Raw genomic sequence first — 26,267 nt, 5'->3', positions numbered from 1 at the left:
ACTGAATTTTTCCTTACAGCTGTGTACATGAAAAGCCGTGTTCAGGCAAAAAATAACCATTTTAACGAGAACACCCTGTAAAAATAGCCCCAGTACTGCTGGGGAATCTGCCTGAACATAAAGCTTAGTAGTGCTGTTTGACTTTTGGGTATACCTGTGTCAGGTGTTAACCTCTATCTTGTTTTCTTTTGAAGCTGATTTTTACCTCCGCATTGAAGTAAAGCTGACATACAGTAAAAGAAAAAAAGTCTCGCACCAAATAGGAGAATATTTTTGCACAATTTTTAAACTTTGGTGCTGAGCAATCAAAATGGAACATCTTCAGCAAAAAAGATGGCTAACAGACCAGGAAAACCAGTTTCACATTTTAATGCTCAAGAAACAGGCTGCATTATAACTGAATAAGGGACATTTTGATGAGGCACTTGATTGCCTATAAGTCTGAAGAACAATCAACTTTAAAACACCAATTAAAGCTTAAAAAGGAGGAAAAAAGTCTCTCACTAGCCATTTTAGAAAGTCTAGCCCTGTATGTCAGCAACATCTCTTCTCAACATCAGCCATGAGAAAGAAGATGCTGGCAGTCTACATCTGGAGGAGCTGCCTGGCGTGGGAATGGGGAAAGGTTCTTGGACTTGCTATGAAATGTGAGGAGTTCTATCTCAGCCCAAAGACGGTGTAAGAACCATGATGGAAATATAACAGCAAACAATACATGTCGTTTAGAGGCTTCTGTCTACAACATAGTATCTCTTATATTGGCTAAAGCAAAGATTCATTGATTTTTAATTTTTTTCCCAAAAGTATTTGGTTTTGCTGCCACTACCCACTATCCTAAAGAAACAGGTGGTAAACAAGATTTCCTCACAGGATTTCAGCTTTGGGAAAGGCTAAGGCTTCTTAGGGAATCCGAGAACAATTGTACCTGTCTAGGTAGCTCACAACGGCAGTGCTGTGGGACATTACTTCCACGAAAGAAAACCAAATAAAGACTCTGAGAGCTCAAAATGCTCCCAAGAGACCAAGAAAACTGACAGTGCAGCAACCTGCTGCAAGCAAAATCTCAAAAGCACATCAGCTGAATAGCAGCCAGACACAGACGTCTGATGACTATTCAGCGAGCAGAAGATTGTGAAGGCCTTCACACAGCATCTCGAGCTAATTCATCTGTACAGGTAAACGTGTGCATAAGAACACATTCTCCTGTGGTTTGAGAGAACATTTTGAAGCATGCTGGCCCTCTGAATCAGTCACACCTCAAAACCATCTATTTCTAGGATTGCACAAATAAGTAGAAAATCCTTCTAAACATTTGTGGGTTGTCCGTCAGCTACAAAAGCATGCAGCCAGTGCAGATTCAAAGGAGAGAACTGACGCAGTTTTGACTGCATCGGTTTGCCTAACTTGGGAATAAGACAAAAATTTTAATATGCAAAAAATCATCCATTACTCAGGTGGCTATAAATATGCATTACAAACCTTTGCCTTTTATGGATTTTAGATTCAAGCAACACAGAGCATCAAACCACTGTTTAGAGAGGGGAAAAAAAGTAAAAATAACCACACAGCCTTGCTAGAGGGAAAGAAAGGCTAAATTCTCACACAGAAGTCCCTTCATACAACTCTGGAAGGATAAAGAGGCTTTCAAGCAGATGTAAATTACACTCAAGCTGCCTTTAAGGCCCCATTTGCACTGTCAGACTAGTTTAAAGGTACTTTGATGCCAATTAGAGTCCACTCTGAATTGTTTATGTGGCACTGGTGCTGAGCTAAGAGTGCAGTTGATAGTTAGGAGTGGAAGTATTCAGACCCTAATGCTGAAATTTTCCTGCAAGATCATTTAACTCAGATTTACAAAAGGAAGGGATGACCGTAAAGAAAAAAGACTTCTTTTGTAAATGGTCCAAAAACCCAAAGAACAGCTGCAGATAAACTAAGCACCATCTGGCAGACATCATCACTTTTTTTCTTTCTTTTTCCCTTCCACCATTTTTACTTTTAAGCCAAGACAGGAACAATTAATGTCATTTTCAGGAGCGATGTGGTGGAGGAAAATGTCTCTGATCAAGCAAGATCACGAGGCAGGGAAGACTGGCTAACTAATGCAGTAACTTAATCAATAGAGTAGCATTACTTTGGCCGGAAGAGAGTTCAAGGTAAAATAATTAAGTGATGGTTTGTTTTTTATTTTAAAAGAAAAAGGATAGCAAAAAAAGGAACATTGTGGGCCACACTGTTCCTCCCCCTTACCTGACTTGGCGGGCCGTAACTATCACAGGCACTCCGACCACACTCCCTTCAGGTTTTTGCCACTGCAAGGCAATATTGAAGTAACTCTTCAATAAGCTAGGGCTTCACAGTAGGACTAAATAATCTGAAAGTCAGTTCAAGCATTTATTTGCTGACCAGAGTCTTCCATGGGTGGAGCGAATTGTTTTCTTGTTTTACTTTAACCAGTTTCCACTCGTATCTAACCACAAGCAGCCTCCGTCAGAAACAAAAAGCTGGAAAAATGTAGGCTGCAAGGTTACCAAGGGCTTCTGCCTGAAAATAGGTGCCCTGATTCAGACAACAGACTCCTTACTCCTACTTCCTCCTGAGTGGAAAGGGATAATGACAGTGGCCATCTAGAAAGAAACATTTCCCGGTTTTCCTCTATTACTCATTTAGATGCCCACATCTGCTAGACGTCTTCATCTCAGCTGCCTATTGACCCCTCATCCTGCTTAGATATGATGAGAGGTGGGGTGCAGGAACTTTTTAAACGTTTTGGGCAGAGAGGACCTCCCTCAGCTCCAGAGAAGCGCTTCGACAGAATGCTTTCTCTTTCTATGGTTACCACAGGTCTGCATCAATACCAGCCTCTGCTGCGCTAAAGAAGTAAATGAACAAACTCAGAGCAGATCCCCAAGCACCAGTTGGCTCAGCTGTCCACAGACATACTTTCAAAACACTAACCAGGAGGGCTTTCTTCCCAAAGTGGCTAATTAATCAAAATAAATACCTGCAGTCAGGAGCCCCCCCACTGTACTGTCTTTGATTTGTTCAGAGAAAGCATTCCAAGACATCTCAATTTGTTGCTAGGTAAACGGCTGCAACATCACCCTGAGGAATACAGTTTCTCAGCTGGAGCTGCCTGAAACCATCACTCTCTCTTTTGAAGGAATATGGTGTAAAAAACAGAGGTGCTTAGGTACTACTTTTTTTTTTTTGTTAAAAATTCTACCAGCACTGAAATGTTTAGGTTCATCTGTAGTACACTGCTCATCCTTTTAGTTAGGATGCTTAAAAAACTCTTGAAGACAACATCACTTTGCAGACTATGACTAGCAAGACTAGTAGGCAGTGGCTCCAGATAGAAGAAAGAAGGTTGAAACAGTGAAGTTCGTGTTCCCACAGGTCACCTGCTAAAATAGGAAATCCCATGTATTGGAGGCCCCAGGAAGCGTTCTCAGCTCTTGTGCTCTTTTCCAGAGCTCCTACAGCCATCTTCCTCCTCGCATGGGTTCAGACTTCCTCTCTTTAATGGAGCAGACTGCACTGGAGCAAATACAATAATGCACAGGACATTCCGCCTCCAAGGCAGGAGCAGATATTGCATAGCAAAGCATTTTGCTGTGTGAGATGGGGATGCCACTGCCTTCCATGCACATGCTTGATAACTCCCTTATAACTCATACAGCAGCTGTCTCCATCCAGAAGACATCTAGAGACAGAATTACACGTCCTGCCCCAAGCCTCCAGTTTGAACTTGGGCCAAGTCATCCCTGTGGAAAACTCTTCTAACAGAGGCTAACTTGAAGGTCAATATTATAAACTTGCTTCACTTCTAATGCACTCCTGGCTCTACACAAATCCCTCCTAAGGGTAGCACATCCAGGCTGAATGACTCTAAGTATCATCATGGAACTACCATCTGCCAGAATGAGTGTCATTGTTCATCTTTCCAAGCAGAAAAATAGTCCCTCATCTTCAGTTTTTGTATAATATTATGACATTGTAATAATCAATTCTCTCCAAAATTTCTCTTTTGAATATATTTGCCTCTTGTCTTACTTTCTCAGTTGTTCCCTATTCCTTTATGGATTTGAAATCTTTTGCAGAAAAAAAAACCCCTACAAACCCTTAGTTTAATCACACCAAAGCTTGCTAGAAGTTATGTTGATGCAGAAAAAAAGCATGTCTGCTAGAAGCAAACAAGGCAAAAAGCCCAGTTTCATGGGTTTATAGAGAAACAAGAACAGCAAGAGAACAGAGATATAAATATTTGGAACCTCCTGTCTGCAGATCAGAATGCAACTCATATGCATAAGGATTAAGCACTGGAGTTGACTGCTACTTGAGGTGCATTAGTATAGCCACTTAAAACTTTGAATAGTTCCATCAAAGGCAAGGTTCTTCTGTTTGAAGTTAGGCAAAGAAGTATTGAGCTGCATTATCTTCAAGTCTCTGTTAAATAACATGCCAATGTCCACATAGCGTTAATAGCACCACTCAAGAGTTTACTGGTATGGTTTTTTTAGAAGACTGAAATGGAAATGGAACTCATTGTACTCTTTTTAAGAACATTTCCCTCAGCTGCTCAGGTGATGATGAAGAACAGCCAACTCAGTTACACAGGGTAACCAAAGAATGGTAAAGATAACTCTGATGAAGCTAGACTAAACGTAAAGTAAAATATAAGATTATTCAATGCATTAGCAGTGGAAAATTTGCACAGATTTCTGCAGGCCAGATGCAAATAACAGTGAGAAGGGCATGATCTAGCATACATACAATGTACAGTGCAGTACTGAAAGGTGCTGGATGAAGGAAGGCTTTGGTAAACCTCAACCATCCACCTAACAATAACCAGGCAATGACTGTGTACCGGCCAGGCAATGCATTAGAAGTCTGCATTGCCATCACAGTACCATACCCGATCTAGAAACAATGGATATGGTTTCTTTACATAACCTCCAACAGCTTCAGACCTCCTGAGCGTAAGACTAGGATTTTTATAGAGTGAAAATACAGCAAGTGTTGCCATTCACTATCAGAGGAGCTGGCTGTCCCCTCCCTCATGACATCCACCAGGTCCTTTTGTGGCCTTGCCATGTGCCCATTGTTGGCTCTCAGCTAGTCCCAAAACCCAAAGAAAGACCATTATCCTCCAAGGCTGCAGGGCATGTAACTGCACCAGGGCCCACACAACTGAACAGATAGCCCTTCCATTTCATTCTTCACAGCCATCACTCTATTCTGCTGTCTAAACTACTATGCTTTAGTATTTGCTTAGCTTGTTTCATTTGTCAGTCAGTTAGGGAACGAAGAGGTTCTGTCTCCTCTTTCTGTGGTTTATTTTTTGTTTTATTAAAAAATAAAAGGAAAGAAGAAGATGGATTTCACTCTTCAGTTACGTATTTTCTAACTACCTGTACCAAGAACAAAGACACAAACCCAAAATCTTTGAGAGGTTTGGAGTTTTTTTTTCTTTAGAAGTTCGGGATTTTCTAGCAGTACTGTTTCCCTTTCTGTGCAAATTAAAATGGCTCTGTTTAGTAACTGATAAAGGTGCCCTTAACACGTGTCCACAACAAGGAGCATTGTGTGCTGTTAACAATTGTTGAATAGATGCCCAGTCCCAGACAGATGGTGCTTTATCCTCACCCTCTCTTCAAGACAGCATAATGCGTTGTCCTGTCAGGGATTAATGGAAGTGCCACTCACATTAGATGCTAATTCTGGTAGCAACTCTGTTACTACACTGCACTATGCTGCACAGCTACTGCCTGCAACTAATGCTTGAAGCAGGCAGTCCACACTGGAGGAGAAGCAAGACATTCAGAAACCAAAGTGAGGAGCATAATGCAAGAATCTATGCAGAACACAACCTCATGGTAAAGGGGAAAGAGATATTTGAAAAGGAAGACAAGAATGATGGAAAGAAAAAAAAAACAGAAACCATAAAAGCAAAAATGAGGACTGAAGGTTAAAGCAGGCAAAATAAAGATTAGGTACCAAATAGGAAGTTAAAATAAAAGATCTAACACAACAGAGCAAGTGTCTTTTCTCAGTAATGGCTAATGCATCACATCGTTAGAAAATCAGCACTGGAAAGGTACCTCATAGTAGGGAAGAGCAGCTGAAACACAGGACAGAGTAATGGCAGTGAGGGTACGTTATTCTACAGTTGGATCTTGCCCCATGGTGCACCCCAAAGCACAATAAAGTTATAAAACTACAATGAATGTTTAACATCTTGAATAGGCACACAGTTGAGTACTTATTTAATGAAAATAAGAGTCTCAGAACTGACTCCTGGATATCTACTCCAAAAAAAATTGGATCCTCTCTTTTCTGTTTAGATAAGAGATTTCAGATCTAAGACTAACCTGAGATGCTTCCACACATGCATAAAGTGGACTGAGGAAAAACCTAGGCTCAAAAGACCTTGTGCTACAGCACTTTTGTCACATTTTCATTCTAGTACTATGCTCATTTACCATGGTCTGTATGTGGCATAGCAGGAGAGAGGAAATCCAAGCATTAGACCTCTCTTTCTGAAAAGTTACTGGGGCATAGGAAATCTTTTGTGTTTGAGAGAAGCTCCTACATATTTACATGGATGACGAATCTAGTTAGATACTCCACGGTCATGAAACACAAAACTTTTAATAACTAGCACTATCTCATCACTAATTGGTCAAGGGAACATAGGTCTTTCACTCTGCATTTCAGAGGAGGTTTCTTATGGGAGAAAGGGAAGAAAGGGAAGGAAGAGGTTATTCAGACATGTTTATCAAACCTGAAAAGCTAGACCCTGGCAGCAGATGGTAGATGGCAAACAGTAAGATTTTGTGAAAAACTAGAACAGTATAAAAACAGTGGAAAGAAGGAAAGCATTATGACAGCAGGAAACACTAAAGTTTAAAGATACACAAGAAAATACATTTACACTGTCTGTTGCTCCATTAACAGATAAAAAAGGAGCAATAAAATAAATGCAAGGGAAATTAAAAAGCAAGAGCAGTCTATCACTAACAAGCTTAGGCACCAACAAGCAGCTTGAGTATACTATATATATATGCACTATACTTTGAAATAGTATATTAGACCATCACATTTTCAAATTTCTTCTGATAGCTGAAGAAATGGGGTACACTGTTAACTTCTCACAAGTCTCCAGTACTCTATATTAAGAAGCTGTAGTTGTGGTAAAAAGTAGATGAACTATTAAACAAGCAAATTACCTCTAGTTCACAAAGTCAACGAGTAGTAAATCACAGGAAGTTGATACGGAACACCAGGAAATTAAAACTGCATACTTCTGCCATTCTCATGCTCTTATTTGTCAGGGGATCCACTGCTATCGGACACTAGGAATGGACTAGACAGACTAGGTATATCTTTGGTCTGACAAGTTTGTCCATTTTTATGTCTTTCTTTATAACTTTCTTTAGTAAGAAATGACGTGTCAAGGAGATGGAAGAGAATTTATTAATGACAGTATATTTGACAGCCACTATACCGAACTAAAAAGATCTTGGCTGGAGCCAAAGACAATGTAGGTTGATACCTAAGTAATCACTCCACACTCCATGTGAACATACTTCAGTGACACACTTGCAGGCTCAGACCTCCTTACATCTCCATTTGCAATAGTCCTTACTATTCCCCATCCGGACCTTTCTTGAATAATACTTATTGTACTGTAAAGAAATTTTGCTGATTGTGTAACTGCACACAAATTGAATGCCAGAAGAAAATATATATTTATTTCTTTCGCGATCCAAAATAATATTCCTGATTCAGAGCTATATGTGATGAATTTTCTCCTCTCATTTACAGTCTCCTTTTTTTTTTTTTTCCTCATTTCTTGTGCAACTCTGCCTGTGCAATTACTACATCATTTGCAGTATGCCTCTGGATTTCAATACCAATGCAACCATACTTTGATGTACTGTAGAGCTCTAAGCACCTAAGTTTGTCAAGTTATTAACCAACTAGTGACTGGATACTCCCTCTTTAGTCCATAGGGAAAGATCAGATCCTTCAGTCTCCTTCAGAGCAAGTATATTACCATAACCTGCAACTCTTGCTACTCAAGCCATGAGATTTTTGCATGTAGAAGCTCCTAGCTGCACTAAATGCCATACAGTGATTCCAAACTGACTTTAGTGGTAACCTAAGATAACATGAGTTCAAGCCTTTAAAGCATAATACACCCTCCTCTGCTACAAAGGTGCTGTCCTATAAAAGTCATACGAGATCAGCTCATCTTCACAAAAATCATGTATCGTTCTTTAAGCCCACACATAATTTTCCATAGGTGAAGCCCTATGCAGTTGTGTGAATAAATTGCAAGCACTTGCAATAGTTCCATTTGAGTGAGCAAAATTCATTTTACAAATAACTCGAACGCAGGCTTAACTTTTGCCAGCCCCAACTAAATCAACTAAATGAACTAGCACTTGATGTCTAGAGGTGAACATTGTTTGAGCAACATCAAAGTTTCATTTTTATAAAGCAATTTTTTTCCATCACAACTGTGTTAAAAGACAGCTTACTAGCTAGTCTTTAGGCTCATTTTTAACATGGTATTAGTATCTATAAAACAGATCTTACCTTGATCTTCTGAAGAGACCGGTGACCTGGAATAAAACAACAAAGCCCAGTCAATCTTTGGTATGAGAAGGCCACATGTAAGGTTCAGTGTCACTGTGGAGAATGGGATATGGAGGAATTTGAAGGTGTTATTCTTTATTCTTTAGAATAGAGGGCTTGGAAGGCATCTGACAAGGAAAGAGCGGAAAAGGGAAGGGACCTGCTCTAGCAACAGTTTCTGAAGAGCAGAGTGGCTGTATGGAGTCATGTCCATAAGGCAGCTGTCAGCTGCACTGTTAAGAACTCATGCCTAGAGTTTCTGTAGGTACTTTGCAAAAAACTTATCTACTACTGTTACTGTTGGAAATAGCTGACATTAGTGGTAAGAAAGTCCTGATCCTCCAGAGATTACTGAAGTGACCATAATTAAGTGTGGGCCAGGAGAAAAGCTCACAACTATGAGTGGCTGAGGAAGTTACAGCTTCACAGCAATTCAAAGTCATTAAGGTGGTCATTTTTCTTACCACAAGTCAATGTGGTCGCTAGCATAAAACACTAGTCATAATTAAGAGCAGTTCATGCCATCTTCACAAAAGCAACATAAACAGACAAAAAAAATAGAAAAAAAAAGGTCTGGACAGATGCAAGCACAGTAAAAAGCAACATAACAGCAGCAACACAAGATTTACACGATACTCTAACCATTAGCTTAAGCCTCTGATAATACTCCAAGAGAGTGAGGGGTTATAAAACAAGATGGACCCCTCCACACCCCTGCTGATGAACAGAAGGGCCCCACTGAATTCCAGGGATTTGTGTCACAGCTCCCATCACTAAAGATTGCACTCCACATCATTCTGGTCAGCACCCACAACAAAGAAACATAAAGAGGTGTAAAGTATTGGCCCTCCATTTTTCCCTTTGCTGCAGTAGATTGATTGGCTTAGCAAAACTGGGCCTAATTGTACAGCCAAATCTTGAATGTGCCTTGGTTATTTAAACCAAACTGATGGTGCTCAGTGGATTGGACCATTGCCTCAGCACTTCCCCAGCAATGATTTTCAACTGCATATACAGCCTTCCCACCCAGGTAACAATGAGTTTGTTCCTGCAGTGAACGGGACAACCCATGCTTCCTTGCCAAGATATATTTAATTTTGCACCAATGTACAAAAATAACAAATTACTAAAGATTTAAAAACGTTAGTGTTGCCAGCAAACAGATCAAAGCTGACATATGAAAAGCAGCCACAGAGGGGTGAAGGGAAAAGACGGAACAAAGGGGAAAAAAGCAGATGTATATTTAACTGAGTCAGCAGGGGCTGAGGGCTGGAGGCGGGGGAAAAGAAGGTTTAGAAAGCTGGGATTTAGAGAAATAAAGGAGCTGAGGAAGGAGTCATGATCTCATTCCATAACATAGGTCTGAAAATGAAGGTTGAGGGATTACAGGAAATCAGAAGCAGATATGCAAATATGTAGATGCAAACAGGAAAGATGGAAAGAAAAGAAGGAAACTTTTCTAATGAGGTATGCAAATTTTCAGTTTTAAAAAAAGAGAGAGATTTGCAAAGAAAGAGGGGAAAGAGTTACAGCACAGTTGGAGCAATGGTCACTGTGAAAGGGAAAAATGTGATTGCCTAATTAAGAATTCTGACTGTGCAAGAAGCCAATGTGTCAGTATGGATCAGAATTAATTAATCCTTTACTCCCATTAAATCCTCTGATTGCTGCTGAACATCCTAGACGTATCTTGCTCTGGTGCCAACCAGGCCAGCTCTGCCCATGCACTTCAGCTATGTCTGTGGAAATACAATAGGAATGCAGGTAATCCAGAGGATTAGTAGGCATCACTAGGACTCTGTCCCACTGCTTGGACCAGTTAGTTAGAGGCCTTCCTCCACAGTCCCCAGCAGAAGCCCTTCTGAAGGTCGAAACTCAACACACAGTGTTTCCTACAAGGTTAAACAGTGCAGAATGGGCCACATCAAAAGGTACAAATTTTTAGTTACTTAAAAAAATTTTACATGCAGAAGTCGTGCCAGGTTCCTTAGCTCACGTATCGTGACTCTCCACCCACTTCTGCTGCAGTATCCCACAGCATCAGCAGAATTTATTCCTTTGTTTTATTTCTTAATTGCACAGTTTCATCACCTTTCAGATCTTTGTTTGAAACAATAAAGTAAACAGTACAGATTATCCTGTAATTTGGCTCTTCTTTATGCCTAGTAAAACAGATGTCATTAGTTCCTTAAAGCATCAACAACAGGAGAATACCACTGCCTTCTCCATTAAAACACTGAAGAGAGGGATGAAAAATATATTTGTGCATATTGAATGTAATGAACATTAGTATGTATTTTTCAAAATACTACTGTCACATACTTTGTTGCCTGCCTTGAACACAGTGGTTGAACAGTAACAGTAAGAAATCTAACAGGTACTACCATTGCTAATAGCAGTGTTTTCATTTGAAAGGCTTCATCAAGCTTCTTCTGGCTTTTGTAGCCTGGTATCCTGAGAAAAGAAGGTTTATACAATCACAGCATCTTGATGTGTATGTATGCACGTGTCTACCTCACCCTAATAAAGTTTGAGCTTGTTGGCAAATTTCACCCTTCATTAACAGAGGGGTTGGAGACCCCATTCGTGCTTTTGCAAGGAAACACAATAGCATAAGCACAAGCTTTCTGATGCAGCTGTGAAGCCACAAAGGGAGGTTTTGAACATCTCAGCCGCAGGAAAGCCTCAACGAGAGCTTCCACCATTGGAAATACCAAAGCCACAATAAACTAAGCTTCCTTTGTTCGACTACTGACATAGAAGTATTTTGGCAAAGAGTAGAAGGGAATTTCAACATTTTCCTGTGATTTCAGGCCGTACATTTTCGCAAGGGGGAGGTTTTCCAAACCATTCAGGTACTGGCCTAACTACACCAAGCAAAGTCTTGCTGGTAACTGTAATGTAAGGAAGTGAGGATGCTGAAAAGTCCACAATAACAGTGTCAGGCATTTTGTGCACTGTCTGATCTACCCCATGCTTATGACAGGCTCTAAGGGAGGAAAGAAAGAAAGCCTAATGACCTGCTCTAAACCACATACACTCACTCCATAGCCACAGGGGGCTTTTCTGATAGGAAAAAAAAAAATAATCCCGTGGATGCTCATATTTCCGGTCACACATCTTTCTCTCAGGTCTGTAAGAAGTGTGAGGGACATGCTGTGGCAGCATTAGTCACCAGATGGGTGTCCTGAGAAGGGAGGATTCTCAGCTGCTCATATCCACACAGTAACCATCTATCTAGCACCTGTCAGCTGCCCTCCTAGCACGATTCTAGCTGTGTCATAAAGAAGCCACTTATCTTTCTCACATCTTCCATGCCTTAAAAAAAACGGAGACAAGTCAGAGATACTTCAGAAGAACTAATATGCTGTCAAGATCTGTGGTCCCACCTGGGTAAAAACACTTTGCCACACAAAATCTTGAAGACATTTTCATTTGGTTAAACAAAACAAATCAAACCCCCAACAGCTTCAGGAAAAGGTTCAGGCACCGCAATATCCTGTTCTTGGCCATTTCAGAATGGAAACACTTATTTTTTATATCAACTGTTAGGTTTTATTCTGGTTGTATATTGGTGTAAAATTAGCTTGTAGAAAGAAAGGCTTGTCACTTTCCCAGGAGGGTAAAGACAGGCTAGATTGTCTATGACTGGCTGCATTTCCAAAATCATGAGATTAAATTAGCTCTTCTATCAACAATGCTAACAATGCTCTTTCCCATACATAATTGTGACAGGGAAGTCGAATTTCAAATATTTTCACCAAAGGCATTAACCTGACTTTTCTCCTGCCCTGGTTTGACAGATGCTTCAGGAAGAGCTGTTGCTGTAATGACTAGTTAAAGCGAAGACAAATATTACTCTGATGACAGTAAAGGAGATCAGAAGGGAGGAAGAGGGAAAGTATGTTGTCATCTCCATGCTGTTTGTCCCCTTCCTTTCACTATAGGTCCTGCAGTAGTGTTCTCCTGTTGCAGAGTGGCAAGCTCTACTCAGAAGAGATAACAGCACTTGCTGTCTGCAAGGGAAAGCTGCATGTTGCCTGCTCCACCACTCCCTACGCAAGCAAAGCAGTACCTTTTGTGCTTAACACAAAATGCATAAGGATTTCGCAGGAAATGAGGTATACATATTTAGAAATTTATTAAAAAGCCTGAATAATAATGTAAAAAGCCCCTAATCATACGTTCACCAGACTCCTCCAGCAAATTGGAAGACTTATGATTCTGAAGGCATTGAGACATGCCCACTGAAAACTGCACTGTGCCTCAGAGTTAATGGTCTAATCCAAAGCTCAATGGAATTTTTCCCGCTCACTCTTACAGGCTCTAGGTCAATTGCCAGCTAAAGTCTAATCCCCAGTATAGCCGAGACAGCCTTCAGTATCATACAAGTCTTCCCCAAACACTCACAGCTGTTTCCAAGTGCACTCTCCAATGTGCAAGCACTAGATTTATTCAGCACTGGAAGGGTGGAAGAGGGAATATTCATTTCTAAGGAGGGAAGGGCAGGGACTGTCACAATTTCAAGCGTAGTCAACTGAGGCTTAGGTATCTGGAGAAATACAGCCAGCCTCCAGCAGATGAATTCTAACAAAATTTCAGCAAATAGGTACATTATTCATGAAGACAAAAGTCTCTGGAGAAACAAACTCAGAGCTGATGTAAGGCAGCTATTTTCATCAATAAACCTGTAGAAGAAACCATCTGCACCAGGTCTATTTAAAACCATCCATTTACAATTTAAAGGCCAAATAACAACCTGTGTGCAGCAATTCTTCTGGGTTTTATGATCGTTCTCCTTTTTCCCTGCTTAAGCAATGTATTTCTGCAAACCTTCTAATTCAGTCTGTCAACAGCTGCCTGTGACAAGGGGAGGGGAAGAGCTTTCAGATTAAACCCCTTCCCTCTTATTTTGCATGTACATTTCTCAGAATAAAAAGTGGCATCCCTGTTGGGATTTATGCACATACTCCCTGACTGTAATCAAAGAAAATTTTTAGCACGTTAGGTATCTTTAAAATAAAGGTCAAGAAACCCCCTCATTCAGCTGTCTGTGTGAATGCCTCTGGGACCGCAAGTCCCCTGCAGCCCAGCTGCAGACAGTGCCTCGTATCTTACTGGTAGCAAGGCAGAACTGCTTCCTTTCCTGGTCCCTCAGCATCTCCTACTTGAAGGCGCTCCATAAGAGTTAAAGATAATACGCAGCCTGGGTATCACTGTTTTCTGCCATGACACTTGATGAAAAATAAAAGCCTAAGAATTACTGAGAGCTCCCCCACACTTCTACTTTGACCCTATGCATGCCCAATCCAGAATGACCTTGACAGGCTGGAGAATTGGGCTAGCAGCAACCTAGCAAGTTCAACAAAGGCAGACGCAAAGCCCTGCACCTCAGGAGGAATAAACCCATGCAACAAGACAGGCTGAGAGTCTAGCAGCTGGGAAACAGCTCTGCAGAAAAGGATGCAGGGTGTTAGCAGAATACAGGTTGAACATCGGTCAGCAGAGCTCCCTGCAACAGCAAAGACCAATGGCACACTGAGCTGTATTTGCACAAGCATAGCCATAAGGTAAATGGAACTGATTTTTACCCTCTACTCAGTATTTGTGAGACTTGAGAAGAAGACAGACATTGACAAACTGGATTGAGTTCCACAAAGGGCTGAGATGGTGAGGGCATATGAAGAGAGACATATGAGGAGAGGCTGAGGAAGCTGAGTTGATTCAGTAAGAAGAGAAGGCTCAGGGAACATCTTATTGCTGCCCTCAACTACCTAATAGGAAGGTGTAAAGAAGACAGAGCCAGAGTCTGCTTGAAAAAAAAAAAGAGGAGAAACAACAGTCACAAGTTGGGACATGGGAAATTCAGATTGGATATTAGGAAAAAAAAAATTATCATATGAATGATCAAAAAGAGGAACAAGGTGTGCAGGAAGATTGTTGAATCTCTATCTTTGCAGATATTCAAAACTCATGTGGAATAGGCTCTGAACAACTTAATCGAACTGGACCTATTTGGAATGGGGGTTTGTGTTAGATGACCTTCAGAGGTCCTTCCCAACCTAAATTTTTCTGCAATTCTACAAGTCTCTCTACAAAGCTTTCTGCTTTTACTATTCCAGCTTTCTTGTCATTCTGTCCTCTCAAATTTTTCTCATGGACAATGGCCATACTGTCTCACACATGTGGGAAAATGGTGACTGGAAAAGCGCCCTGAATTAAAAAAATTCCATTAATGTTATTTATTATTTTGCAGAAATTAATTTGGACATGTCCTGTTAATCCGTAACAACAATCTGGAGACCCTATTTTCTTCTAATTTTGCTAAAGACAAAGCTTGATACTTTTTCTAGCATCTCTGTAACTTTCTTCGGCAGCCTCAATCTATACCTGCGCATAAGCCATTGCCTCAGGCTGTTCACAAACAGTCCAACATACAGGAATGTATCTTGGTGCTTCTTAGGAAAACGAGGGCAGCTCAGATGTATTCCTCACTGTGTCTCAGGCATGTCTGTGTCCCTTATATTGTTCCATATCTTTTCTCATTACTGTCTAAGTTTTTCTCTCTTACCATTTCTCTGTCCACTATAGAATGCTTTGAAGGCTTGGAGCACGACCATGCAGCTATACCTGAAGTTGCACTGACACCCAGAGGAGTTGCCTGGGAATAACTGCTTAACAAGGGAATAAAAGATTTTACTGCAAAATCAGATGCAAAGCCGAACGTTAACGTTGATTTAAAAAAGAAGGAGGAGGAGAGAGAAATGTTCTAACTCATTCACCTTGAAAAAGATAGTTCTACCTTAGAATCAAGGTCAAAACATGAACTAAGAAAGCTGGCTTGTTATTTACTTGAAAAAAAAAAGGTATTTCCAAAGGACCAGCAGTATCATTGTAGGGTGATCATGAGTTGTTTGGTTTGATTTTCTTTTAAATACTTGGCTGCTTTTTCTCTTGTCACCACATGACACCAAAGCATCTCAGGGGAATGTAAGACATTCGTTTTGAAGAAAGCCTGCCCCAAGCTTCTTTGAAATGCTATTCTTCCATTTCCAGATATGAATTAAATCTTCAAAGTCCTCAATGACTTACCTATCAATTGCTTGATGAATTTGGGCTTTGAAAGGCAAAAGAAAGGCAGTAGCTGATGTGGGTCTAACCCTAAAAGAAACAAAGTGAGGTCTAGCCACACCATGTAATACTTAGGGGAAAAAACAGACTGAATGTCAAGGGACTGGATGCTGTTTGAAACAGATCTTTATTAAAAAGACCTGGAGCAGGAACTAAAAGGGCTAGGCATATGCACTTCCTTAACATACTACATGAAAATCAAAAAAAAAGATGCTAGATGCAATTAGGTAACAAATCATCTGGCCTCTTTCCTCAACAACGGATCTGTGCACATTTTTTACATTTTCCAGGAAAAGATTATCCCAGAGGTCATTTTGTTATGACTTTAACTTTTTATTTATCCCAGAGAAAGGAATTATTTTGATAATCACAAAGTCATGACAGACAAGCACATCAAGATACACTCTCATTCAGAAGACACATTCCCGCTTGGTCCTCAGGCTAGACGGAGATGAAGCACAACAGCTACTCGGTATCTTAAGACACCATCCAAATAATCTTAGGCCAGTTTGGGATTCTAAACAATCTAGAAGCTACCCTAAGTGTTGTGATTGTTACCACCAAGCAAACCAGTCACTCCTGATAAATAGTCTTTAGTGGTTTGGGGAGAAGAGAGATTGAAACACAGGAATCCTCAGAAAGACATTCTTGCAATTCTGTTCATAAGTAAGCGTCTTGATTTTCACGAGTGCTAAGCATTAAGCAACCCTCACTTGCTTTTCATCTTTTAAAAAACAAAAATTAAAAAATCATCTCAGTTAATGTGCACAACACTCAGGTCCCAGACAGAGCAGAATTACTGAGCCCTTTACACTTCTGCTACAGAGCAATTAACAGAGAATAAAATTTTTAATGGGAGTTTCAAATACATTTTGTGCTGCACTTTTAGATGCCGAGCACAGAAACAAGAACCTAGGAGTCAGGATCGCACTGGCTCCAAGCCACCTCTGGCTCTCTGATTTCAGCCCTTGGCATAATTTAGCCAGATCCATCTGTCCCTGCTTGCCCATGGGCATCAACACAGCCAGGAACCTCAGCAAGGCTGAGTGTTACAGCCCCGATCCTCGTGTCTTTCCCTCCCGTGCACACATCTCTGTGCCAGCACTGCTAAACGCTCGCTCAGTCTCAGCCTCCGAGACAAAGCTGTGGGTTTTGGTGCTCCTTTCCCAGGACAGAGGAGCAGCAGGCAAGCAGGGACAATTTGCTTCAAAAGGAATTTGCTCATTCCATTTGAATGCTTTTTAAGCTTTCAGAAGTTTCTCCTCTCACCCGAGAAACCCTTTGGCAGGCATTTCAAGAAGACACAGTACCTCCTACACCAGGACATAAAATTCCACAGCAAAGGGAATAAGACACACATCCTAGACATGGAAAAGCAAGGGCAGCTCCCTGTAGAGCAGCCGTGCCAAGACGCGCAACCTGGGAAACATATTCCCTGTCTCTCAGCTGTTCCCAGGTGAACTCAAGAATCTTTCCCCAACCCAAGCACACTAAACCCAGCCCATGTTCACAGGTACTTTCTGTTTCAAGCAACATTTTCCAGAAGAAATAAACCTCTTTCATGCAAACCTCCACCAAGCAAAAAACAGCTCACTAATATATTTTTCAAGCAGCCCTAGTGAAAACCCTCACCTTTCGTTCAATGAGTCAAGTCAAGGCTCATGTCAAAACATTACTCCTAGCCTCATCCAAACACTCTGAACATTGTGGGTCTAAAATACTAAATTGCAAACCTCAAAAGACAACTTATTTTCACATGACTATGCCTTGTGTCTAGCTTTTTGTTGCATGGTATTTTGACATTTTCCAGTTTTCAGCCACAGCTGAAATCCCAACATGCAGATATCTGAAGAATTAGAGAAAGTTAGCAAAGGTTTGACTTTTTGGAGTTCGATGCTGTCAACTCAGGCAAAGTAGTACTTCTGAGTGATAGTTGAGAGCGGTTATTTACCAAACTACATTTCTATTCTCTTTGCAATTCTATTAAACCAGAACTTAGGCATACGAACAGGGTATCAGTAAACAGTCTGAATGCATATTATGAGATGTCCTAGTGTGAAAGCTTGGACACACTATGTATTCCAATGTGTGTGTTACATATGTACAGGACTGTGCTTCGTACCCATGCCCTGAAGCTGATTAGTTTTGGCTTTGATAAGACAGCTTGGTACTGAGTGAGAGCACATTAAGAACCAGTCTCCTCTCCGAGCAGATGGCAGCTCCTTATGGCAGGGACAGAGTACATGGACACAGGTTTGCTATTCCTGTGCAACTCTCAGAAAACTAGGACTGGGATGTTTTGGGTTTTTTTCTTGCTTCAACTCTTACAAATAAGTAACAAGTACACACAAATACAGACATACATATTACCTAAAACTACAAGGTTCACTTGTTTTCCAACTTTTATTGGACTGGAAGCCTGCCGTGCTAGAGGATATTCACCCTATATTTATAACAGTGCTTAAAGCAAGCCCAGAAGAATACATGCTTTCTTTCTGTCAATCATCCTATATCACCCCAGTAAACCCAGTGCCTTTAATGTCACTGGGGGCCATAGGTCTGCTGTTTCCACTCCATAAAGCCGAAGAGAGGGATATTCACATTCTATAGTGCCATTGTTGGCTCCACTCTCTCCTCTACCCTCCTCTTGCCAGGCGCAGTTACCACACGCCTGACGTTTGCAGAAAAGCAGCAGGCCCTAAAGATCAAATTATCAAATGTCATTTTCTTTTACCCAGCCAAACAGAAAACCAGGTTACAAGAAGTGACTGTCTTGATATGTTCCCCTGACTTCTTTGCTGCAGAGCTTCTTTACTTCTCAGCGCAGATTCTGCTTCTCAATACAAGGGCTAAAGTAAGCAAGCAAGGATGGAAGCAAAGGGGAAAAAAAAAAAGGATAAAGAAAGAGTTGTAACAAGAAAAGAGAAAAAAGAATGAACCCTGCTGCTTTAGCCTTGGCTACCGGCCAGAGAGTGGAAAGCAAATTTATAGCTGTTGTGGTAAACCACAAAGAAAACCAAGGGATCTAGCTATCTGTACTCTGTCAACATCAATTTTATTCTTTAAACACACTCCAACAAAAAACACTTATATTCCACATGGAAAACTCATTTTCATCCATTATCTACTGGAACTATTCAGAAAACATTTTCAAGCCAGGTGGTATTTGACTTTTTCAACATCCAGGTAAGAAGGTCCCTTTGTGAAGCACATGCCTATGCCGTGGCTTGAAATTACCCCAAGGAGAAGAGGAGAACTGGACTGCTTGCGTTTCCCTTTCGGAAAGCGGGATGCCAGTCAAGAAGTAAGATCTCTCTAAGGAAGCCAATTTGTAGTCTCATGGTGTGTGGGAGTGTTTTGCATGTCACTGTCTGCCAAAATAATTTGTCAGCAGAGTGAATTTCCTCAGCTGTGCATCAGGTGTTGAGATGCTACAAAAATCATTATGAGCTCTCATTCTGAGGGCTCAGGGGCAGGTGGGTGGGAAGAGAGGATGCTAAAATCCCACCCAATCCACTGCAGAGAGCTACATTCTGAATAATAAAATTATTTGGTAATAAATACTGATGAGAAAAAAAAAAATCCTACAGGACGCAGTACGAGATGTACTCTATTTCCACCACATATGGAAGGGGCAGAAACACAAATCCACCTCATCAAATGTGCCTACTGTTGTTAAAACCCCTTAGCAATTCGGCACCTCAACAGTAAAGGCTGCAGACTTAATTCTGGAAAGAAACAAACACTCTTTGCATTGCACCCACGTACATAAATAATGCCAGAAACATGCAAATCTAAACTAAATTCCAATTTCTTCCTTTTCCAATTGCTGGTAACGAAAGCAAAAGCAAAAGTCGGTGTCTTAAAGATCAGTTTTACTGGGAGAGGGGTTGCCAGGATGACATACAAGTACCAAATACTAATGACTGTTGTAGAAATTTTAATAAGTAAAAAAAATGTTTTTTCTACATCCCAGTACTGTGTAGATAAGGCCAGACATTGGCAGTAGTGACATAAAAATTCTACTAATTAAAAGGGGAAGAGATGATTAAATAACGTTTTCCATGTATTCAATAACTTAAAGGTGACACCAGAAGTTGCTGAAAGTTCACGTTAAACAGTTTCCAGAACCATCTGATTCTTGCTGTTTGCAAAGGTCCCTCAGGTCTGGTGGGTGCAATCACCGTAGAGCCATGGCTCATCCCCTGACTTAGCAGGGACTGTATATGGTAAGACTTTGTCCAGTCCTGTTTCCTTATCTTCAGACATCAAACAAAATGCCAGGATCTTCCCATGCCCAGAACCATCCCTAAGATGCTACCAACATGGCTGAAGTAATGCAAAGCCTCTTGAATCCTGAGTTGAGAACATCTGTTCTCGTGTTTACTTCACATACACAGCCTGCAAGTGATACATTCAGGGTATATGAAAAACAAATCTCATGATGGCCAGTCTTCATTGAACAGATATTTTGATGCCAACATTCCTCTTCATCCCCTGTGATTTTAATATTGTTTTTGTTTCCAAACTGTGTTCCTTTTTTCTGCAGTTAAGTCACGGTGTGTTTACTCATCAGATGTGTTCAGGAGTCCCTTCTCCTGGCTATGACAGGGATGAACATGACTAGAACTAGAAATGTTGCTTGGGGAAAGTGAACATGGATTAAATGACAATGTAAGAGAGGCCCAAAGCTAACTTGTCAATTCATGCTTGTCCAGGCAAAAGTCTTATTTCCAATTTCATGACAAATCATTTGACAAATTCATATATATTTTGTATGTACACTTGTACTTGAGTACAAGCTGTATAAGCAGCTCCAAAAGAAAAAAGAAAACTTATTCTAGAAAAATTGTAAAAGCTAGACACTCAAATTAGCATTCAAATAGTAACAGATACCAGCAGCAGTAGCTGTCCTTAAAGAAATATTTGAAACCTCACAGGCTGCAAAAGCAGCACAGGGCACTAAGCAAGATGTTTCTTCATTATCAATATGGAAAGAGTATGAATTTCGTTGGGAAGTATTTCTGTCTGCAGTGCTACAGTCTTCAGATCGTTCTTCTATTCAATGATTGTACTACAAAATAAAAATAACTATCCTGGTTTTGAGTCACTCTGTACTGAAATGACTATAAAGAGAAAATAAGAGATTCAAACTATTTCTCGAAGGGTTTTATTTCAGAAACACAGGAATCTCACAGAGCGAAAACGCTCCTTTTTGTCATCCAAATTCCACCATTTTTAAGAGCCTTCCTATTGTTTATCAGGCTGAAATTTTTTTATGGATGGCAAGAAATGAAGCTTCAAGACAAATTATTCAAGCAATGCCAAAATTCTGCTAGATTTTCAATGTTACATTGTAAGTTTTTAAGGGAATGAGAAAGGTAATGAGAAATTTAGCTTTTTGGAACCACAGGCACATATTTTCAAGGTACAATTCCAAAGGAAACTCATAACTATTCCTTTTTTCTGCACTGAAAAGCTCCAAAAATGGCGAAGGTAACTAAAATCTTGAAGTACATGGGGAAAATTAATACGATAGGTGCATAAAGTACATTAAATTCACTATTTACCACACCTGGACACTAGAGTGTAAAAAAATTAACAGGTGCTGCCTTTGTCAAGAAAGTCTCTAGAAATGGGGGTAGGAGAAGATTTTCAGCAGCAACAGAAGAGAATATTTCCTAATGGTGAATAAATTGTATTCTCTATCAGGAATGTGCACAAGATTCTAAGAATTGTGACTGCATCACACTGACAATAGTGAGAGCTTTCAAAACACAGGACCAGGCTCCACACTGAGATGCATCACCTTTTCCCCACTCAGTCTCACTCAGGGAACTTGCTTTCCCTCAAAACAATTTCTTGTCTATATGTTATATTCTTTTAATTCGGGGTTAGTTTGGGTGGTTTTTTTTGCTCTCATCAAAATACTTTCTCTGTTTAACCCATGTTTACCTTTCCCTGAATCATTCTGAATTCTCTCTATATCACTTTTCCTCTTCTTTGAGTCCTCAACTTTCTTTTCAGTAATGCCCCCTCCTTTTTAATATCACTTTCCTAGCAAGAGGAGGTGAGCTGCTTTAGGCAAACTTTTTTAATGCTCCACTTTAAGGCAGTGTGAGTGACACCTTGCAAGCTATTTGTCAAAGTGTCTAAGACATCAGAAGAGAAAGAAAAGGGACAGTTGAGCATGAACAGACACTGCATTTTGTTATGCTTAAATTCTGTTATAAGGACTACACAGGAGAGTACAGTGAAGGTGAGATGGTGATTTATGCCTTCACTCAAATAAGATTTGTTTGAAAGCCATCAGTACTCATGGAGCCTCATGTGGGATTTTAAACAATGGAAAGTAGTTTGCACAGGTGTACAAATAGCTGGTTAAAACACATGCACTTCACTCTTGTGGCTTAATCTTACAAATGCAGCTTGAACTAAATCTGAACTAGAAAACTAATTCAGATTTTGCTACAAAAAAACACCAGGGCAGACTACTCTGCCTATTTAACAGCTGATGCTGAGTTTTCCAATGCAAGAGTTTGAAGGAAACACTTGAATTTTTCAAGCCTTCACCAAGCTTCAAAATTTTAAAAGTTCACTATCATTAGGCAGCTCCTGTCTGGCATGTTCAAATCCTAAGAGTGACCTCTTTATATTTTCTTAACTTTCACTAGATGATCATTCCTTCTCCTTTCTACAGGCAAACTTGCATCCCTGATGCTTTTCTCACCTTGTACCACACAAAGGTTTCTCTTAAAAAAAAAACCAACCACCCTAAACCACCTTTCAACATCTGTACTGTAACACTGATTTCCTGGGCAATGATCTGATTCTTGTGGCTAAGTTAAAACACTTGGCATTTAGCCTTTTTCTTCTTCCCTCTCAGGAACTAGGTTATTATTGCTTCATAAAGCAGTGCCTGGGTGATATTGCTAGCTAATTAATGTCTATTTAGTGTAAAGGCTGCAGCCGCTTTCCAGCCCCTACAGGCGTTTTTTTTCCTCTCCCTGACAGGACCAGATGGCATTCTGGCCAACCTTCGCCCACCCTTCATGAGCCATGCACTCAATTCAGACAACGCAGCTAGCAGCTTTGGAAACACATTACCATCACAGCTGGACAGATGCTAGATGAGTGGTTGTTACTGCCCCAAACAATGGGAAAATTAATGACTTCAATTAAAAGATGTAGATTAAATGTCTACCAAGGTATAGTCACCTTTTCAGTTTTGTATGCTATTGTGATTTTTATTTTATTTAATTTTCCAGCCCTCATCACATAACAGGGTGACAAACACACAATTAGGAAGAGAAATACATGGCCAACAACAAATGCTTACAGCGGGCTATGAGTGGATGATCATCCCCATCTCACTGCACCATTTGATAATAGGATAAACCAGCATGATGAAGCCAGACATGTTCAAAGGAAGAGTTCAATTGTATGTTTCAGTGGAGTCAGCCCAGAATACTTGCTTTTTTCAAGATCAAACACCAGTAGTCCAAGTAATCGTCTTCCTGTTGTTTTTTTGTATGCACCCCACACTAATTTGGTGTTCCTATTAAGCTATGATCTGACCCAGCTCCTGGTTACTGCATCAAGATGCTGTTTCACATCCTGCCCACTCCACACATCAGTCACACATCAAAGAGCTGTCAGAAAGTGAGCAAAACATGAAATACCATTAATCAAAAGCCACCTGAAAATTAACTAACATGAAGCTCACTTAATTAAAAAGCATAAATAATTTTCTTTCAGAAATACCCCTGCCTCAAAACCATTACATGCTCAAAAGCAACACCAAACATCATCATTATGTTTAGATCACATAATTCTCTACTTCCATTGATGGAAATAATTTAAGGGATGTTGCTATTTGCATACTTTGTCATTTTAGCTACACTCCTCACTTGTCAGAAATAATGAGTTCATCTTAAAGAGGTTATACATATAGAATCACAGAATGGTTTTGGGGTTGGAAGGGACCTTAAAGATCATCTAGTTCCAAAATCCTTGCCATGGGTAACGACATGTTCCACTAGACCAGGTTGCTCAAAGCCTTATCCAACCTGGCCTTCAACACCTCCAGGGATGGGATATCTACAGCTTCTCTGGGCAACCTGTTTCAGTGCTTCACCACTCATAGAATGAAGAACTGGTTCCTCAGACCTGATAAAAATCTCCCCTCTTTCAGTTTAAAGCCATTAATCCTTGTCCTATCACTACCTGCCCTTTTAAAAAGTCCCTCTCCAGCTTTCTTGTAGGCCCCCTTTCAGTTGCTCTTCCCTTATCCACCAACACTGTAACGCCATTGTAGGCAGCCAGCAAATTTGTCAGGCACAATTTGCCCTTAGTGAAGCCATATTGGCTGTCGCCAATCACCTCCTTTTTTTCCATGTGCCTTAGCTTAGTTTCCAGGAACATCTGTTCCATAACCTTGCTGGGCACTGAGGTCAGACTGACTGGCCTGTAGCTCCCCGGGTCTTCCTTTTTTTTTCTTTTTAAAAATGGAGGCTATGTTTCCCCTTTTCCAGTCGGTGGGCACTTCACCGGACTGTCACAATTTCTCAAATATGACGGATAGTAGCTTAGCAACTTCATCTGTCAGTTTCCTCAGGACCCACAGATGAATCTCATCAGGTCCCATGAACTTGTGCACCTTCAGGTTCCTTAGATGGTCTTGAACTTGATCTTCTCCTATATATATATGTATATACATGCACACACATACATACACATGCATGTATATATACTGATGTCGGAGGCTCTCTAAGCAGCCTGCAGCTATGCTATGATCAGCTGTGGTTTAATCTGCTCCTAACATCTGAGGAGGGTCACTCCCAATCCCCATTTGGGAGAAAAATGACCACTGAGAAAACAGCCTCAAGCCCCACTGAGTCAACTGATGACACTTTCTTTCACAGCGAGTCCCCTGTCACTTGCGAAGTCAAACATCCAGAAGCTTGGAAATACCAGAGCTCATGTCATCTGAGCATCATGCTCCAGTCCTGTTGCACTCAAGCATTTTGACAACCTTTAATCACATTGCCACCCACTACTTTCTTCTATTAGACTCTTGCCTCAGCGTTTAAGTAGAGTCCTGCTTGATATCCTTTTGTATTTTGTACATGCAGTGCGCAGCATGAAGATTTATTTATTTCACACTACCAAAACTGTGCACAGGATGTAAAATGATTAATTTCCCTCTAAGCATCTCACACAGAGTCTCCCTATAGTATCCAAGTTTCTCGTGACCATGAAATTTACCCTCACTGTGCTCCTCTATGGTGAGGTCACAATATTATCTGCATTCTGCAGCTGGGAAAATGAGAGTCAGAAGGAAGGAAGGCACAAAGTTTCCATTAATTTTAGTAATACAACCTGAGGCACACAGCCTATTTCTCAGTTTCCAGCCCTTCACTCTCTTTCAAAGCCTCCTTGTAACAGCCTCTCAGAAACTCAGTCAACTTCACAGTGGACACACGTAGAATGAGAAGCCTGTTGTTACTGGCCATTTGAGAAAAGTTTGTCCTAAATCTGCATCATTCAGAAATTCTGTGAGGGAAATTGAGGGGAGAAGCCAGTCCTCCAGAACAGCATTCAACAGCCTTAACTAATAATATCTTGATTTCTCCACAGATATCCCTCGCCTCATTTACTATACACCTCCCAGCTTGGCAGCAAACGAGTCAGTGTCTAAACATACTTCGGAGCTTGCCCATCATTATCATGAATAATCTGCATCAGCCCAGAACTCCAGACTCTGGAGAGAAAAGAGACCTGAGCAAGACCCTTAACCTGTCTCTCTCCCCTCTTACCTATCTGCACCCCATGTCCTCCTCCTTTCCATTATTCCCATTCTGTGCGTCCCCTGTGCTCCTAATTGCCAGCTCCCATCCCCTAACCCTGCTGCTCAAGCTCCTGCACACACTCTCTTTTTGCTTCTACTCCTTTCACTCTTGCAACCTCTTTTCCCTCTTCCTCCACACACTATTCCTGACCCATCTCCATTTAACCATGACTGCTGCTTCCCTTTTCTCCTTTCCACTGGAGATCAGCTGGTGGGCAGGCCTGCAACCAAGATTAAGCACATAAGGGTATAACTCCTCCGTGAGCACATGCAGACAGAAACTTTCAAAAGCAAAGCTCTTGATTCTGAGGCATCACCAACATGTGTGAACAGCCTCACGACCAGGGCAAGCTTAGGGGTGCTTTTCTCAAGACAGCAAAACGCATCACTGGCGACATTTTATTAAATGTCAAGCCTCCAAAACTTCATTCCAGTGAAGTTCATTCCACCACCAGCTTTAAAACATCTCTGGAAACCACTGCTGGATTTATTAACTTTAAAGAAGGTAATTTAAAATAGCACATTTCCCACAGATCTTGTCTTCAGAAAGAACTGACTTCTTTGCTAAATTTTTAACTAAAAGAAAAAGAGAAAGAATCAATCAAAGACTGAGTCTTACCATGAAAAATGTTAGCCAAAA

At 40.7% G+C, this 26,267-nt stretch overlaps 1 protein-coding gene across 4 annotated transcripts in view; it reads right to left on the bottom strand.

Annotated features, from left to right (window-relative positions):
• The window catches only part of DGKI (diacylglycerol kinase iota), a 218,485-nt gene that overhangs the window by 20,588 nt on the left and 171,630 nt on the right, over positions 1-26,267 (bottom strand). For all 4 annotated transcript variants that reach the window (XM_086610377.1, XM_086610378.1, XM_086610379.1 and 1 more), the window contains one exon: positions 8,608-8,633. In XM_086610377.1, coding sequence (XP_086466503.1) covers positions 8,608-8,633 — 26 coding nt within the window. The remainder of the gene's footprint in view (positions 1-8,607; positions 8,634-26,267) is intronic.

Source organism: Tauraco erythrolophus, chromosome 4, assembly GCF_009769465.1.
Source record: "Tauraco erythrolophus isolate bTauEry1 chromosome 4, bTauEry1.pri, whole genome shotgun sequence".
Lineage (NCBI taxonomy): Eukaryota > Metazoa > Chordata > Aves > Musophagiformes > Musophagidae > Tauraco > Tauraco erythrolophus.
This window is presented reverse-complemented; position numbering and strand designations above follow the sequence as displayed.